Source organism: Protobothrops mucrosquamatus, unplaced genomic scaffold (genome assembly GCF_001527695.2).
Source record: "Protobothrops mucrosquamatus isolate PMUCROS unplaced genomic scaffold, P.Mucros_1.0 scaffold5, whole genome shotgun sequence".
NCBI lineage: Eukaryota > Metazoa > Chordata > Lepidosauria > Squamata > Viperidae > Protobothrops > Protobothrops mucrosquamatus.
In genome coordinates, this window is record NW_015386392.1 from 2,504,377 (window position 1) to 2,520,799 (window position 16,423).

Genomic DNA, 16,423 nt, shown 5'->3' on the forward strand with positions numbered 1-16,423 from the left:
GAATTAAATAAGAATTGAATTTTGCAGATACGAAAGCAGCAAAAGGAGCACACAGAGCTGATTGAAGAATACCGCATCAAACAGCAGCAGTGTGGAATGGGACCCCATTCAGGGATGCCAGGCCTTGCTTCGCAGCCCCCCATGGTCCCTGGAGGGTCTTCACCAGCCATGGGTCAGCAGAATTTCCCAATGATATCCCAGCAGCTTCAGCATCCACAGCACCCTGTTGGCCAACCCAATCCATCTAGAATCCCAGGCTTGCCTGGCTGGCAACCTCCAAACACTCCAGTGTTTTTCTCCCATAATGCGCCAAGAATGCCCCCTCCAATCCCCCAACTGCCAGTTAATCCTGGGACACCTGCTTCTGTGTTAGCCCCCAGCCCCACTGTGCAGTCGGGTCCCCCGCCTCGTGTGGAATTTGAGGACAATAACCCATTTAGCGAAAGCTTCCAGGAACGAGAGAGAAAAGAGCGTTTGCGGGAGCAGCAGGAAAGGCAACGAATCCAGCTTATGCAGGAAGTGGATCGACAGAGAGCACTGCAACAGAGGATAGAAATGGAACAGCATGGCACAGTGGGCTCTGAATTAAATGCTAGAACATCCTTCCCTCAAATACCTTACCTCGGTTCGGATCGACCTGGTGATTTTATGAGGCCACCACAGCCCCTTCAGCAGTCTACGCAGCAACCGCCACCGCCACCACCACAGCAGCAGCAGATAGGATCAATTTTGCAATCAGGACCCTTAAGTTCTCCTCCCACGGCCCCTTTTCCACCGTGCAGTGAGCAGCAGCAGACTGGATCTTCTCCTTTTGCATCTGATTCAGTCCCAGTTCAAGGTGGAAGCTCTGCTTACCATTCTGCTAAGCAGTCCCATGGAAGTATTTCTGGAGTCAGTTTTACCCAGTCCCTGCCTAGGCCTCAGTTTGCCACTGGTGTGCCTGCAGTTTCTCCAGGAACAAGCAGTGGTCCAGTCTGTGGTCAGGACTCGAGCCTGCCACCTGGAACAAACTTTGCTGGGACAAATCCATCTCTGATTCAGCTATATTCTGATATCATTCCTGAGGAGAAGGGCAAAAAGAAAAGAACAAGAAAGAAGAAAAAAGAGGATGACACTGACTCTGTGAATACACCATCCACGCCTCATTCGGATATAACTGCTCCTCCAACTCCAGTAGTTGTGGATGCTGTGTCCACCCCAACTCTTAGCACTTCTGGTGAGCTTGCACGCAACTCGGGAGAAACGGAAAAAGAAGAACTGCCAGATGCAGCAACACCAAATGCTGCAGAGAGTCAGTCTTCCTTAGAACTGAAAGGTCAACTTGCTAAAAGCAATTTGCCACAAAACCAACTCCTTGAACCATCAAGTCTAAACCCAGAAACCGATACCAAGACCGATATTTCTGCAAGCCTTCAGGAAATCAGACCAGAAAAGGCAGACAATGATCAGTGCTCCAGTCAAACTGAGTCTAAGACAAAGACAGAAAAGGATGTTGACGTGGAAGATGATAAAGCTGCCATTCAGAATTCCCTTCCTACACAGAAGCTGGCATCACCTGTCAACACACCACCTGCAAAAGTGGAGTCAGGGAATGAACTCCTCAAACACCTGCTTAAGAACAAAACAGCCACCCGTCACATCAATCAGAAACCAGATAGCAGCTTCCACCTTCCAGAGAATGCCGAGGAGAACAAGTTAATTGAAAAACAGGACTTGGCTGAAAGCAGCATGGTAAACATTTTTTATAATAACAGCTTGATTTTCAGGATATTGGAAAGTATATGGTAGGAAGTACTTTGTTGGTGTCCACAACTATTTGTTGCTGGGTATAACAGATATATCTTTCTTAGCAATTTAGATAGATTTTTACCACAGCTTTGCCATTTTTGTTATCTATAATTTCATATATAACATGAATGCAAAAATTGAGTACATTTTTTTAAAAAAACTACTAAAGTAATTAAATGCTATGCAGTTTCCTTTGAATAAGGTATCATTTAATGAGATTTACAACAATGTAGAAGGAGAATACAACTGTTCCTTTGGACTTTTTACTTTTTCTTAGTTATTAAGCTATGTCAGACATCTTACTTTCTCTTGATTATTAAGCTATTTCAGATGTCATTATAAAACATGGTTTGTTATGCAGAGGCATGATTTTAGATTCCCATCACCCTCCCTTTATCCACATTCCACTCCTCTCCTAGCTTAGACATGAAAGACAAAACTTTCATCTTTGATTAACAGGTCTTTGATTATCCTCAACAGTGTGTAGAGGTAGTCCTTGCTTAATGTCTGCTCTGTTTAATGATCATTTGAAGTTACAACAGCACTGAAAAGTAATTTTATGAACAATCCTCACATTTTATGAACAATCCTCTCATAATCATAAAACATTTGTACGCTTCACAGTTGGCTTCCAGCAAGCAGAATCAGTGGAGAAGCCAGCAGTAAAATCAGTAGTCATGGTCACAGGATGACTTGCTTAACAGCCAAATGGAAAGTAATATCATAAATCCATCTTGGTTGCATGATGTCTCCTTTAGTAACCATGTTGCTCAATGTCTTGAGTTTGAGTCTCAGTTGGGGTTACTAAGTGAGGACTATTGCATTTAACAAAACAGGTGCTTTCCTCCCCAACATTCCAATGTCTCTGGCCAATGGGAAAACATCTTCCAATCATGATAGTAACGGGGAAAGCTTTGTGCTATTTGTTGTGACCTCTGAGGCTCAGTCTCAATCCAACTCTGATTCCTTTGGGAAATTGAAGGTAGTTGGTTCTCCTTCTTTCAATTTTTATGTCTGATTTTGAACTTCGTTAAGGGAAATGAGGATGCAGTTAAACTGTATGTTCATCAATATTTATCTTTGTGATCATCATTAGGTGACCTGGGCAGGAGGTAGGGAGGTAGATAGTCTATCAAATTTAGTGTTCAATTTATAGGGTCTGAGTTTTGAACATTTAGGATTTCTATTAAAGTAATATGATATATTTGCTTTTTCCTTAACCAGCCATTGGGGAACCTGTTACAAGGCTCATTTAGTTGTGGTAACAGCCAAGTTCAGAGAGGAGATTTAGGACATGAAATAAAGAAACAGAGGAACAAACGAACTCAGAGGACAGGTGAAAAAGCAACATCTCGGCCTAAAAGGAAAAAAAAGGAGGAAGAAAAACACACAGTTTTTCCCAACACAGAAACTTTCATGCAGTTGAAACAGGTGAGCACTGAAAAGAACAATCCATTATGAAAAGTTTTGGAAGAAGTAGAAAGCCATTGAAAATTTCATCTTATATTTGGTTTTTTAGGTATCTGTGTTCTGTTTTTACCATGTTTCCTTGTTCAAAGCTCTTACATATGTGGAAATACAGGCTTGACCATTCCTAGGTTTCATTTGATGCTTACCCGCTTCTTGCATTTATTATAGAATATTCTAGAAGATCATTTTCTTCTTGGTGACCCTTCTAATAGGTCACTTTTTATTGGATTGATTGATTGATTTCATGCCATCATGTAATCAAGTTGATGTTGACTCTTAATGACCACAGAGATGGAAATCCAAACTTTTTCTTCACCAATATAGCCTTTATTCCATTTCTTCTTTGTGTCATATCTCTCAGCAGCAAGGACTTTTATTACAGCAGTGATAGAGTGCACCACTGGGAAAAAATGATGGGCCAGGATAGGAGCAGATCATCCTAAAGAAGTTCTATTTCTATGTCGATGGAGATTCTCGGTCATCCAGGTCATGGTTGTCCCAAAGGTGCTTTCTCAAGAGGCAACTGGACTTTCTTTGTTTTTCCTTGAAGACAAACAAAGAAAGTTTGTTTGCTGTAATACAAGTCCTTGCTGCTGAGAGATATGACACAAAGAAGAAATGGATTAAAGGCTATATTGGTGAAGAAAAAGTTTTTTGGGAGAAAAGATTAAAAACAACATTTTCTTATTGCTTAATTTTTTTACATTAGCAGCTATGACACTCTTGACAGTTTAGAACAAAATTGCAATCTGGAGATCAGTCTTGATATGATGATGATGATGATGAAAGAATTTTTATTAGATGCATTTTCATTGTGAACAATTTTTTGTATCTTGAAAATACAGTATTAAGACTAAAGCTTCTCCAACAGTTGCTGCATTTGGGAGCCCTTATGTCTGGCAAAATTATTTATTTTTTAAGAACAATGTATAAAAGTTAGGATGCACAATATTGGTAGATTTTGCTTAGTGTAAGATAACTTTGAAATGCTTGTATCTGGATTGCTTAAGCTTTTAAAAGTAGCAATCTTCTTAGTGTAATTTTATCAATTGTGATCGGCTTGCAAGAACAATAATCATAATTATGCATCTTTCCTCCAGCAACTCTCCTTGCTGCCTTTAATGGAGCCAATGATTGGAGTGAGCTTCACCCACTTTCTTCCATATGGTAGCAGCCATCAGAGTAGTGGAAGTCGGCTTGTGGGAGCTTTCGGTAGTGCTACACTTGATGGGGTATCTGATTACTATTCTCAGCTAATCTACAAGGTGTATTATTTTTCTATGTAATTCTCTCAAAATTTTATAAGAAATAAAAGTGGGATTCATTATTTTATATACTTCAGGATTTCTTGAGACCATAATTGAAAAATTATGGCCAGTTTGCTCTAGTAGTTAAAGCACCAGAAGATTATGAATGCTAGTCCCATTTTAGGCATGAAAGCTGGCTGGGTGACTTTAGATCAATCACCAGGAGACTGTGAGTTCTAGTCCTGTCTTTAGACATAAATGCCATCTGTGAGTTTGAAGACCTGGTTCTGCCAGCAGGCAGAACCCAAAGCGGGATGGAGCCCATTTAATGGCTAGTTTGAATGTGTGTTGTCGACAGCGTGTGTGTGTGGGGGGGGGGTTATTTTATTATTTTTATTATTATTATTCCTTTTATATGGTGTTTTTATATCTGTGTAAGCTGCCTTGAGTAGGCAGCAATATAAATTTTCTAAATAAATAAAAAATTAAAGAACTAAGGCTGTTTTGCGCATATTTAAGAGGCCATCACGAGGCCCTTCCGTAATGGTGTCTCCTTTTGGAGGTCAGCAAATGGTAATTGGTGACCAGGAGATTTTCCCAGAATCTATTGTTGTGCCCTTTTCAGAAACCAGCGAAGCCACTCTAGTCTTCAAGGAGTTTTTTGAAATATCTGAAGTTGATGTTACTTTTGTTCCCCTGACAGCTATTATTTTTATTCTTCTACTTGTTACTGGTTAATTTACATATTGCTTTTAGAGATGTCAAAGCCACTTAACTCAATGATAGGATATGAAATCCATAACTAAAAAATAAAGATGGCAGCATTGCCTGAATGTCTCCTGCTGGGAACAGAATTGACTATTGCAGATAGAATACACTCCTTGTTCTAATACACTCCTTGTTCTGCAATTGAGTATTGCAGATAGAATACACTCCTTGTTACTTTGTTTTTGCATGCTTTTCTGTAGAGTTTATGCCATTGATATAAGAATCAACCAATGTGAGGGAGTGTTACTTTAAACCCACATTTAAATATAGGTGTTTTGTTCATTAGATACATCTTTTCTGGAAAAACTAACAAAAAAAGCCACATCAACAGAGGGGGTAAAAACCAGCAAAATAGAATTGTTCTAAAAGGCAAATAACAAAACTTTAAGCAAATCAATATATCCCACTCTAGTTCTAGGTTAGTTTTTAAAATAGTGGTTTTTGATGTATGCCTATTCTGGCACAAAGCTTCACTTTCACCAGTGCCCCACTGTTAGCAGAAGATTACCTTAAAATCTGCTCTTGAACAAGATGCTTTCATCCCTCATTCTCAGTAAGAACTGGGGAGCCAGTTCTCAAACAAAAACAGTATGATCAATTTCTTTCCTTACTTGATATATGCTCTTGATGCAGAATGGCAAACAGAACATAGAAATTATGATTTGTATTTGTCCTACAAGTAGTGCCAGTCATAATTTGTATGTTTGGCAAGTAATTGTAAACTTTGGTGTAATAGAAAACTCAAAAAATAATTACTTTACTATTCTAGTAACTATTAATAGTTACTAGTTACAGAGTGGAAATAAGAAAATGAAAGTCCTGTTACCTCATTTGCATATCATAGTACTAAAACTATAGTTTGGTGTTCAGCCTGAACTACATTAATATGTATGCATTTTGATTGCTACTTCATAGTTAGTTTTATTATTAAATATGTGTGTTTACCCAACAATCCTTTGGAAAACTAATTGAAAATATCTTCTCTCATGCAGCAAAATAATCTCAGTAACCCACCCACACCTCCAGCATCCCTTCCTCCTACACCTCCACCTGTGACTTGCCAAAAAATTGTAAATGGATTTGCAACGACTGAAGAACTTGCTACCAAAGCTGGAATGATGGGAGGACCTGATGGTAAGATGTTTGCTGTCACATCGCTACGTAGAAAGTCTGCCTATGTGGTTGCAATGACTCAACAATGACTTAATGGCAATAATCAATAAAATTGGAGATGTATAATAACATACCTGTTAAATTAAAAAAATGGAAGATCTCCACCTTGGAAGCCCAAAAAGTCAGGGCTAATCTGTCTTCCAAGGGGGAAAGCTATTTCATAAATATGGACTCAATCATGGAAAATCTCCCAGCTTTGGTTTCCTTATTTCCTGGGCAAACTATGGTTAAAGGAAAATGAGGAAACTATGAGCTATTTTTCCCCAAGATGTTCTTATTTTGATTCTTGTAGGTTTCAACCAAGCAAGATTCTTCATGGGTCTTGCAAGTCAAATAGGACAAGGTTGATGTATCTCAGTCTTCTCTGCCCTTTTCCTCTGCTCCAGTCTCCCACTGATCAGCTTCACTTCCCTTTCCTTCAGTGCAACATCCCTAATTAAATTCGGACACAGCACAGTCCAGGCTAGAAATCAGGAGACTGTGAGTGCTAGTCCCGCCTTAGGCACGAAAGCCGACTGGATGACTTTGAGCCAGTCACTCTTTCTCAGCCCAATCCACCTCACAAGGTTTTTGTTGTGGGAAAAATAGGAGGAGGAGGGAGTATTAGGTGTGTGCGCTGCCTTGAATTGTTTATAAAAATAATAAAATCTGGATATTAAAGAAATAAATATAAATAATCCAAACTGGCCCAGACTTACTTGCCCTTCCCCTCAGTTGCCTCGAGCATCTTCCTTGCTTCACCTTTCACCATCATTGCTGTCTTTACTTTTTCCCTCCTGTTTTCTACCTCTATGGGATCCCTATGCTTGTTCCAAACACATGTTCAGATTCAGGCAAAAGAAACATATTTTGGTCCAAGTATGACCTATTCCAAATTGAATCTGGAATAGCCTACACATAGAATATGCTGGATGTTACTAAATGTTAGCAAAACATTATCTGGCTCTTCAGAGATGCATGTAACCATTCATTAATCCAGTCCAATCAGGTAAATGTTTAAAATCATTTGTTTAATCTGTGCATCCTTTCCGTTGCCAAAGCTTTAGGTTCAAAGCAGTTTCAGCTGCCTTTCAGGCCACAGGACGATTTGTTAGCCAGGGCCATAATTCAGGGTCCTAAGAGTGTGGATGTCCCTGCTTCTCTTCCAACCCCACCTCATAACAATCATGAAGAGCTCAGGTAAGTGTTTTTTTTTAAGCATTATATTATGCTTACATTATATTATGCTTACTATTGCTCATGTGTTTTGATACTGAGCGGAATTTGCACTCCCATAATGATGTTTTTGCTATTAAGTTCTTTGATGTATAAATCAAAGGAATATCTGTAATTTATGTCTCAGCAAGCTACCCCATCTACAACACAAGCTGGGAATTTCCATTGGCTTTGGTCTAGTTCAGCCCATTATTTTATAGTTCGTCCATGTAATGTAGTTTCCAGGTTTCAAATTGGTTTTCAGTTGTGATCTGTTTCTCCCATTTTTAAAAATGAAAGTTAGAACTCTGTTCTGTCACTGAACAAACTTTATTTGCTGAAAACGAAAAATGCAAATTTCTGGGACCAGACTGCAAAGCTAGTGTTGTCTAGTCCAGCGGTCCCCAACCTTTCTAGGTTGGCAGCCTGGTCCAGTGGGGGACATGTGAGTGGCAGGCGCAGGCAAACAAACTGCTCTAATTATGAGAGTGGTGGGTGCATGCAGCTTCAGGTGCGAGTGGAGGGCGCTATTCTCGCACACGGAGCTCAACTCTTGCAAATAGCAGGCATTTGTGCTCGTGTGCGAAGCACCATTCACGCGAGCAGAAGGCATTTGAGTGGAGGGTGCTTCTGCTCACATGCAGGCTTTCCACACTTGCAAGTGGAGGGCGCTAATGTGCTGAGCTCCATTTGCGTAAGTGGCAGGCACTTGAACTTGCATGCGAGTGGAGAACACTTGAGTGGAGGACGCTTGTGCTCATGGGTGACACTTCATTCATGTGAGTGGAGGGCACTAGCACATTTGTCCAAAATGGTATAGGGTTTCCTGCCTGAGTAGGGAGTTGGACTTGATGACCTCCAAGGTCCCTTCCAACTTTATTATTATTATTATAGTACATGAAGCTCCATTTGCATAAATGGAGCTTTGCATATGCGCAAAAGCGCCCTCTGCTCATGCCAGTGGGGCTTCATATGCAAGCACACGTGTTCTCCACTCACATGAGTGGAGTTTCATGCACATGCGCTTGCTCATGACTCAGTTTCGAACAGGCCGCAGTCCGGTAGTGGTCTGTGGCCTGGAGGCTGGGGACCCCTGGTCTAGTCAAGTAACTGAGTCTGAGAGTTAAAAATATTTCTTAATAAATAAATATCAGGGAGAAAATAGCTTGTGTGGGAAGAGAGGTGAGATCTTATTCTTGAAATGCTCTTTATTTTGTTTTCCACATAAATTACTTGCAAGCACAGGATTGTAGAATCTTTGGAGAATTAAAAAATGGAATGAACAGCTGAAGTAATTGAGTGTGCTTATCAATAGATACATCTACTGTAGGTTTTTTTTACATCACACTTCTTTATACTATTAACATACTTTGGCTGTAAAAAAAGACCTAACAAATTTGATTTTGAAAAGAATGGAAAGCGCCTCCCCTTTGCTGTCACGTTCCTGAATCACATGTTTGCTCTTCATATATGTGAACCATACTGACAAATGTCCTGGTTTTGCTGTGTGTGTCTTAGGATTCAGGATCCTTGTGATGATAGAGAAACTCCAGATAGCTTTGTTCCTTCTTCTTCTCCTGAGAGCGTCATGGGCATGGAAATAAGTAGGTATCCAGATCTGTCAGCAGTAAAAGAAGAGATGCCACAGTCCGTTCCATCTCCTGTCATTCCAATTCTGCCATCCAGTACTGGAAAGGGTAAAGCCAACATTTATTCTGAACAAATATGTATTGATATTCTCTAACCCAGTGGTGAGATGAGTAGACTTCAGTTCTCACAATTCTCTAGCTAGCATGGCTGTCTGAAGAATTCTGGGAGTTGAAGTCCACACATCTTAAAAGTTGCTGAGGTTAGGAAACAGTGCAATCTAACAACATTCCAATGTGACTTTAATTTCTTCTCTAAGGATCAGAAGCAAAGCAAAATTTCATCAAAATGGAGCCTTGTTCAACTTTCTTCAGTTCTCAGCTTGGACTTGCTCCAAATAACACAGAATCCGGGCTTGTGTCCATTGCCATTACTTTGCATCCTACAGCTGCAGAGGTAAAGATACCACACCTCTAGGTGGACAATGTTGGGTGCAGTCCTCAGTGTGCTACTGATATTTTGGTTGTTATTTTTATTTCTACTGCAGTCAGTTGTTGTAGTAAACGCTGCTATGCAATTTCCGTATGGTTTCAGTGAATTGTATATAATAGGGTCATAAAGGCTTAACTGAATACTTTTGCTATATGCTGGATAAGAACATTATTCTATTCTATTGGCCATTCGATTTCCAATTCCTTTCCTAATAATTCCAATTTTGTAATTGGGTTTTAATTCAAGCTATCCACTGGCACTTTAAAATCCCTTTCTTCATTAGTCAACTGATCAATTCAGATCCCATTAATTTAAAGTTAGGATTTTGTGGACTAAAATCTATTATTTTATACATTCTTGTCCTTTAATTGCATTTGCCAATTCGTTGCCTATGTAACCAGTTTGATTTTACCACTCTGAACAATTTGGTATGATCAGCAAAGATGGCTGCTTATTACTTAGCTAAACCCCTGATCATTTATAACCAAATTGAAAAGCCCCAGCCCTAACTCTGATGTCTTGAAAAGCTTTTTGTATATGTTATGTGTTAAAACTGCCCATTTATTCCTAATCTTTTTTCTGATTCTTAATCACTTGTCAGTATATGGGAGTGCTGATATGGGAGTGCTTAATCACTTGTCAGTATATGGGAGTGCTATTCTCTTTCAGCTGAGTTTGCTCACAATTCTTTAATTTGGAATTATGGCAGGATTTTTTTAAATTCTATCCAACTTACGACAAATTATTGTTATGGCAGCTGTAGAGTCGCCACAGTCACACGATTATTTATGACACCTTCTGATAAAGTCAAGAAGGAAACCAGCAGGATGTTGCAAATGGTGATCATGGGATGTTGCAACGCCACAGTGGTAACTAGGACTGCCAGAATGTCCTTTGTAAGCTGGTGTGGTCATGTGACAGTACGCCTTATGACCACCTTGCTAAGGGATGAAGTTCCTAGTCCCAATTACAGATGATAAGTGAGGACTATGCATATCTTATTAATAACAAAGAAACTGTACACTCATTTTTCTCCACTCTAGAATATTGGTAGTGTGGTGGCTGCATTTTCCAATCTTCTACATGTCAGAATTCCAAACAGCTATGAAATTAGCACTGCATCTGATGTTCTGTCATCTATCGGAATAATGAATCCACACAGAACAAATCCAGCATTTGAGTACAGGCAACATGTACTATTTCATGGTCCTCAGTCAGGAACTGTCGGCCCTCCTGGATTAACAGGGCCTTATGGACTCAAGCCACACAATGCCCCATTTTTATCAAGCGGAAATGGTGAGTCAGTGTGTGATTTTATTAATAAATAAGGTTAAACCCAGCACTGAAGATTTAAAAAAGGGATTTCAAGATAAAGAGTAAATAAGTTCCCTTTATTATATTTCTTTATTTTTGTCAGTAATATAAATTGAATTCTGATAAAAGATTTGCAGGATTGGTTGTTATTCTGCTTCCAAGGCAACTAATCTGATATCAGTCATTAATCATGATTAGTTCCAAACTGTTACAGAAGGTACTGAAACAAATGAACACCAAGGAGGACAATGTATAGGTAAGTAGTCCTCAACTTACAACTTTTGCTTAGAAGTTACAACATCACTGAAAAGAGTGGCCTCTGACCACTTTCTCCCATGGTGCCTGCCCTTTGGAACATTATTCCCCTTCAGGTGAAATGTGCCCCCCTCCCCTTTAGCCTTCTGAAAGGATCTGAAGACCTAGTTCTGTCCACTAGCTCGGCACCCTGATAGGGCATCTCACCTGATAGGGCATCTCATTTAGGACTTGGCTAGTAGACCAGTGGAGGATCCCACCTCCACCCCGTATGTGCATTGGTTCTTTATTCACTTTGTGTTAACTTAAATGTTTTAACTTTGCTGTCCAAAGTTTTAATATTTTGATGTTTTAACTGTTTTGTATCATTTTTATAACATTGTGAGTTACCCAGAGTTTCTTGATAGTGAGATGGGTGGCATATAAATTTAATTAATTAGTGGTAATGGAGCAGGCATGTGTAGGGATAAGAATACTTGCAGTAGAATGATGCACGTGTTAAAAGAATGTGTATTCTTCCCACCTTCAGTTTTGGCAGGATATAAAGCACAAAGTCCAATTATTGCCGATGGCTCGACATTAAGGTCACAGTGGTGTTCTCATTGTAAAGTGGTAGTACTGGGCAGTGGAGTACGAAAACCTTTCAAAGAACTGCATTTCCTGAAACAGGTATATCTGTAATGTCCTCCATTTTTAATGGTGTTTTTCCTTATTGTATTAAAGGTACAAGAGGGTTGGGAGTATTCCATTTCTTGTTGACTTATGTTCAGTGGATAAAATTCGAAATCAGTTGAATGCTGCCTATTCTACCTGAATAAAGCTTGAAATGTATTAAATATTCCAGGGATACGGCACAACAAATAGTCAAAGCAAGCTCCTGTTTTTTAAGGCCATAAAACCAGGTGCATGGGGAGGCTATGCTAACTACTACCCACTGACCAATTTGCATTGATATTGACTAAGAGGATTATTTTCCCAAAAAAATCAAGAGCTTTAGGAAGGAAGTCTTGTTGTTTTTTGTGTACCCACCTTCTTCTGTCTGTATTATAAGCTATATATCTGCAAAATAAGGCACTACATAGTCCATCAACGGACCTCTAACTGAAATTATGCACTTTTAATAAAAGTATTGCTATAACCAGGGTTCTAACACGGTGTTACTTTACCCGTTTTAAGGCAGTAGCAATAAAAACATGATGAGGCCCAGCTACATTAGTACTTATTTTGGAAGGGGAAGGGAGAAAAACAGCTCAGTCAAAATCCACAAAACAAAAGTGTGTTTCAGGGCTCAAAATACTTTTCAGATAATGCCGTCCTTTTGATCAAGTACAGAATGATGAGAATGTCCACTTTGAGCTCAGAAAGTTTTGCACACCTGAGGTGTTAGAACTCTTTTTCAGACATGCTGGCTGGAGAATTCAGGGAGTGAAAGTCCAAGCATCTTAAAATGCCAAGGTTGAGAAGATGGCTATTGCTGCCTGTTTTGCTTTATTTAATGTAAAAATTTGTTCCTTTACTAGTAAATGGTTTCAGATAGTACAGGAATGATTTATACAGCACTGTTATTTATTTTCCTTTAATCTGGATTATGTTTCTGCCATTTAAGTGGCATAAAAATAAAAATATTTCTATGTATTCCCAGTATAAATACCAGAATATTCCAAAATAATTGGCATGTCTTCAGTTTCTTACTGTCTATTAATTTTTATTTGGCCTGAGATTATGTTTATTATTAGTTAACAACTAGTTAAGCATGTAATCATAAAGCAACATTTTATTTCTTTTTTTATTAATACATTTAGCTATTCTGTATGTTGGAGAGCAAAGTTTATTTGTTATAAATGTATGTTATTAGTGAAATCCTTAAGAATGATAGTGTCGAATATTTGTCTAGTCCAACATAAAAGAAATTTCTCAAACAAAATCATCTCTTAATATAAGCCTTCTACGAAGAGCTTGATGTTTCTGTCATTTTATTGTTTTGTTTGGTTTTTTTTTTATTTTTAGGATTCCAAAGAAAAGTCTGAGAGAATGGACAAAGACATTGTCTTCTGTAGTAACAATTGCTTGGTTCTTTATTCAGCATCCATGCAAGCAAAAATTTCAGAAAGCAAGGTAAATACTTACCACATAGTTAAAATGACACTGCTTTAATATAACATTTTAATAAAAATTATTTAGAAGATCAAGAGCAATGCAGCTTGTTTAACAACAAATATATTTAATTTGTTTTCCATTTTTTGCTTTAATCTGCAATGAAAATTCACCTTTTTTCACATAGGGACCTGTATATATGTTTTAAAGTGTCTTAAATGTGAAAACCAAATTATATATAAATCAATTTTGAAGGGAAAATGTGGTCTCTTTAAGATATAATTATTTTAACTATATTCTAGATTTTATATAAAATCAAACTCTTCAAACACTTACCTGTAAATCTCAGAGCTCCTCACTTATACCTTACAAGATTTTGCAGTTGATGTTGGGATCTATCACAGTAATGGGAAAAAATAACTGGTACACCGGAATTTCATTTAAACAATAAAAATGAGTTAAAAATTATAAATAAATTAAATTACTTCAGATTATCATACCACCTCACACACAGTGTTTAATAAGAACACTCAGATTTGCCTCTACGAATAAAATAGATGCTGCTAACGCTAATAGTAGTTCACATCTTCAGTAGATTGGACTGTACATGGCAAAGAAAGAATATAATGTGATACATAACCATCTATTCATATATCTTTTGCATTTTCTGAACCTGGTCCAGGATAAATTGAAATCCCAATTTACAATGATAAGTAGGGGTACAAGCTTATGTTTTATATCAAGGTTTTATGTGTCATTTCAAAACCGAGATCCTTTTGGTTAAGAAGCTATTTACAAACATTATTTTAATACTCTCAGTTCTGAATTTTTAAAGCCAGCCAGCCTTGCAAAGTGATTATTAAACCATGTAAACTATTGTTACTTGATACAAGACTGTGATCTGGTTCCAATAATGCATGCGCATAACTTTTGCTGTGAATCTCTCTTCAACTGCTGCTCTGATTATTTCTCAGGAATCCGTCCCTCCTGAAATGCAATTTCCAATGAAAGAACCTCCAAAAGGTTTCCACCAATACAGTACAAACATCTCTACATTTGACGTTCACTGCCTCCCTCAACTGCAGGAAAAAAATTCTCCCCCCTCATCACCCCTTATTACTTTTCCTCCTGCCTTCGAAGCAGCCAAAGTGGAGCCCAAACCAGAAGAACTTAAGGTAACTGTGAAATTGAAACCCCGCTTAAGAACCGTTCCCAATAGCCTTGATGACTGTCGACCAGTGAACAAGAGATGGAAAGGAATGAAATGGAAAAAATGGAATATACAGATTGTGATTCCTAAAGGAATGTTCAAACCTTGTGAAGAGGAGATAGATGACCTTCTCAAGAAACTGGGCACAACCCTTAAACCTGATCCTGTCCTGAAAGACTACCGAAAATGCTGCTTGTGCCATGAAGAGGGTGATGGGCTAACTGATGGACCAGCCAGGCTTCTGAATCTGGATTTAGACCTCTGGGTTCATTTGAACTGTGCTCTTTGGTCTACTGAGGTCTATGAGACACAAGCTGGTGCCTTAATCAATGTCGAGCTAGCTCTGCGAAGAGGCTTGCAAATGAAATGCATGTTCTGCCACAAGATGGGTGCTACCAGTGGCTGCCACAGGTTAAGATGCACCAATATTTATCACTTCACCTGTGCCATTAAAGCACAATGCATGTTTTTCAAAGACAAAACTATGCTTTGCCCAATGCACAAACCGAAGGGTGCTCATGAGCAAGAACTCAATTATTTTGCAGTCTTCAGGCGAGTCTACGTTCAGCGGGACGAAGTCCGACAGATTGCTAGCATCGTACAGAGGGGAGACCGTGAGCACACCTTCCGGGTAGGGAGCCTGATCTTCCACAGTATCGGTCAGTTGCTGCCCCACCAGATGGTTGCCTTTCACTCTTCAAAGGTGCTCTACCCGGTGGGGTTTGAGGCCAGCCGGTTGTATTGGAGCATACGATACACCAACCGCCGCTGCCGCTACCTGTGCTCCATTGAAGAGAAGGATGGCTTCCCCTTGTTTGTGATCAGGGTGATTGAGCAAGGGCATGAAGACATGGTTCTGACTGGCCTGACTCCAGAAGGTAAACTAAAACCTGGGAATCCTCGCTGAGCTATGCCAGGGTGACCTGGTTGAATTGATGGGCGTTGATGTCTAAAATGCCCAGAGGAAAGCAGCTTGCCTATTTCTGAGATAGTCTTTCTAAGCACTGCATTTATTTACTTACAGTCATGTGAAAAAAAACCCAAATACTTTTTATTTAACAAAAAGAAAGCCAAAACAAGGTGTAATATGTCATGTGTTGTTGTTCCTCTGAGGTTGTTTTTACCTAATTTTAAGAATAGCTAAGGACCAGGTGATTTTTTAAAAAATGTCCTGATACACAAAACCATAGAACTCAAAATGGGTGTGTTTTCTTTTTCACATTACTATACCTGTTTATAGTCATGTGGCATTTTCTGTTTTACTTTGGAGGCTGATAGCAAGACCAGCCTGAAATCACATCACCAGGGTTTGATTATTTTGCTTTGGAATGTTCCCATTCGATCCTTTAAACTCCCCTACACCCCTCAAGCCTTTAAGAAAACATGAACTGTCCACCTAGCCAGGAGAAGATTGCTTGGTTGAGAATTCTGATCTTGATTTAATACTAGCCTAGGAATGTACCTAAACCTGGAAAGTTAGATTATTGAAGAATTCGTCCCAATAATATGTAAGGTTATTTCCTATGATATCTTTAGAAAAATGTTAATTGTCATTGTCACTGTCACTTGTGATCGCATTCTAATTTGGAACATCTGACCAAAATAAATAATACAATGAATGTAGCCTTTCTTGCAGAAATAACCACAGTTTTAAAACCTGTTTGGGGAGGCATATAATCATCTATATCTTATACTATTCCAGCATTATGTCCAAAGCAGATATAAAATCTAGTTTGGTGAACCTCTAATTCTAATAATAGATTTCCTACACTAACTGTAAACAATGTCCTAATACGGTAATAAATTGAGCAGAGCATTAAGTTCTCTTTCT

General features: G+C 38.8%; 1 protein-coding gene across 1 annotated transcript in view; it reads left to right on the top strand.

Annotated features, from left to right (window-relative positions):
- The window catches only part of KMT2C (lysine methyltransferase 2C), a 162,981-nt gene that overhangs the window by 137,125 nt on the left and 9,433 nt on the right, over positions 1-16,423 (top strand). Inside the window, exons 42-52 of the mRNA XM_029282953.1 lie at positions 28-1,731; positions 3,013-3,219; positions 4,359-4,523; positions 6,266-6,407; positions 7,487-7,625; positions 9,159-9,337; positions 9,547-9,683; positions 10,763-11,015; positions 11,818-11,957; positions 13,296-13,403; positions 14,357-15,470. Of these exons, the coding sequence (XP_029138786.1) occupies positions 28-1,731; positions 3,013-3,219; positions 4,359-4,523; positions 6,266-6,407; positions 7,487-7,625; positions 9,159-9,337; positions 9,547-9,683; positions 10,763-11,015; positions 11,818-11,957; positions 13,296-13,403; positions 14,357-15,470 (4,288 nt within the window). The remainder of the gene's footprint in view (positions 1-27; positions 1,732-3,012; positions 3,220-4,358; positions 4,524-6,265; positions 6,408-7,486; positions 7,626-9,158; positions 9,338-9,546; positions 9,684-10,762; positions 11,016-11,817; positions 11,958-13,295; positions 13,404-14,356; positions 15,471-16,423) is intronic.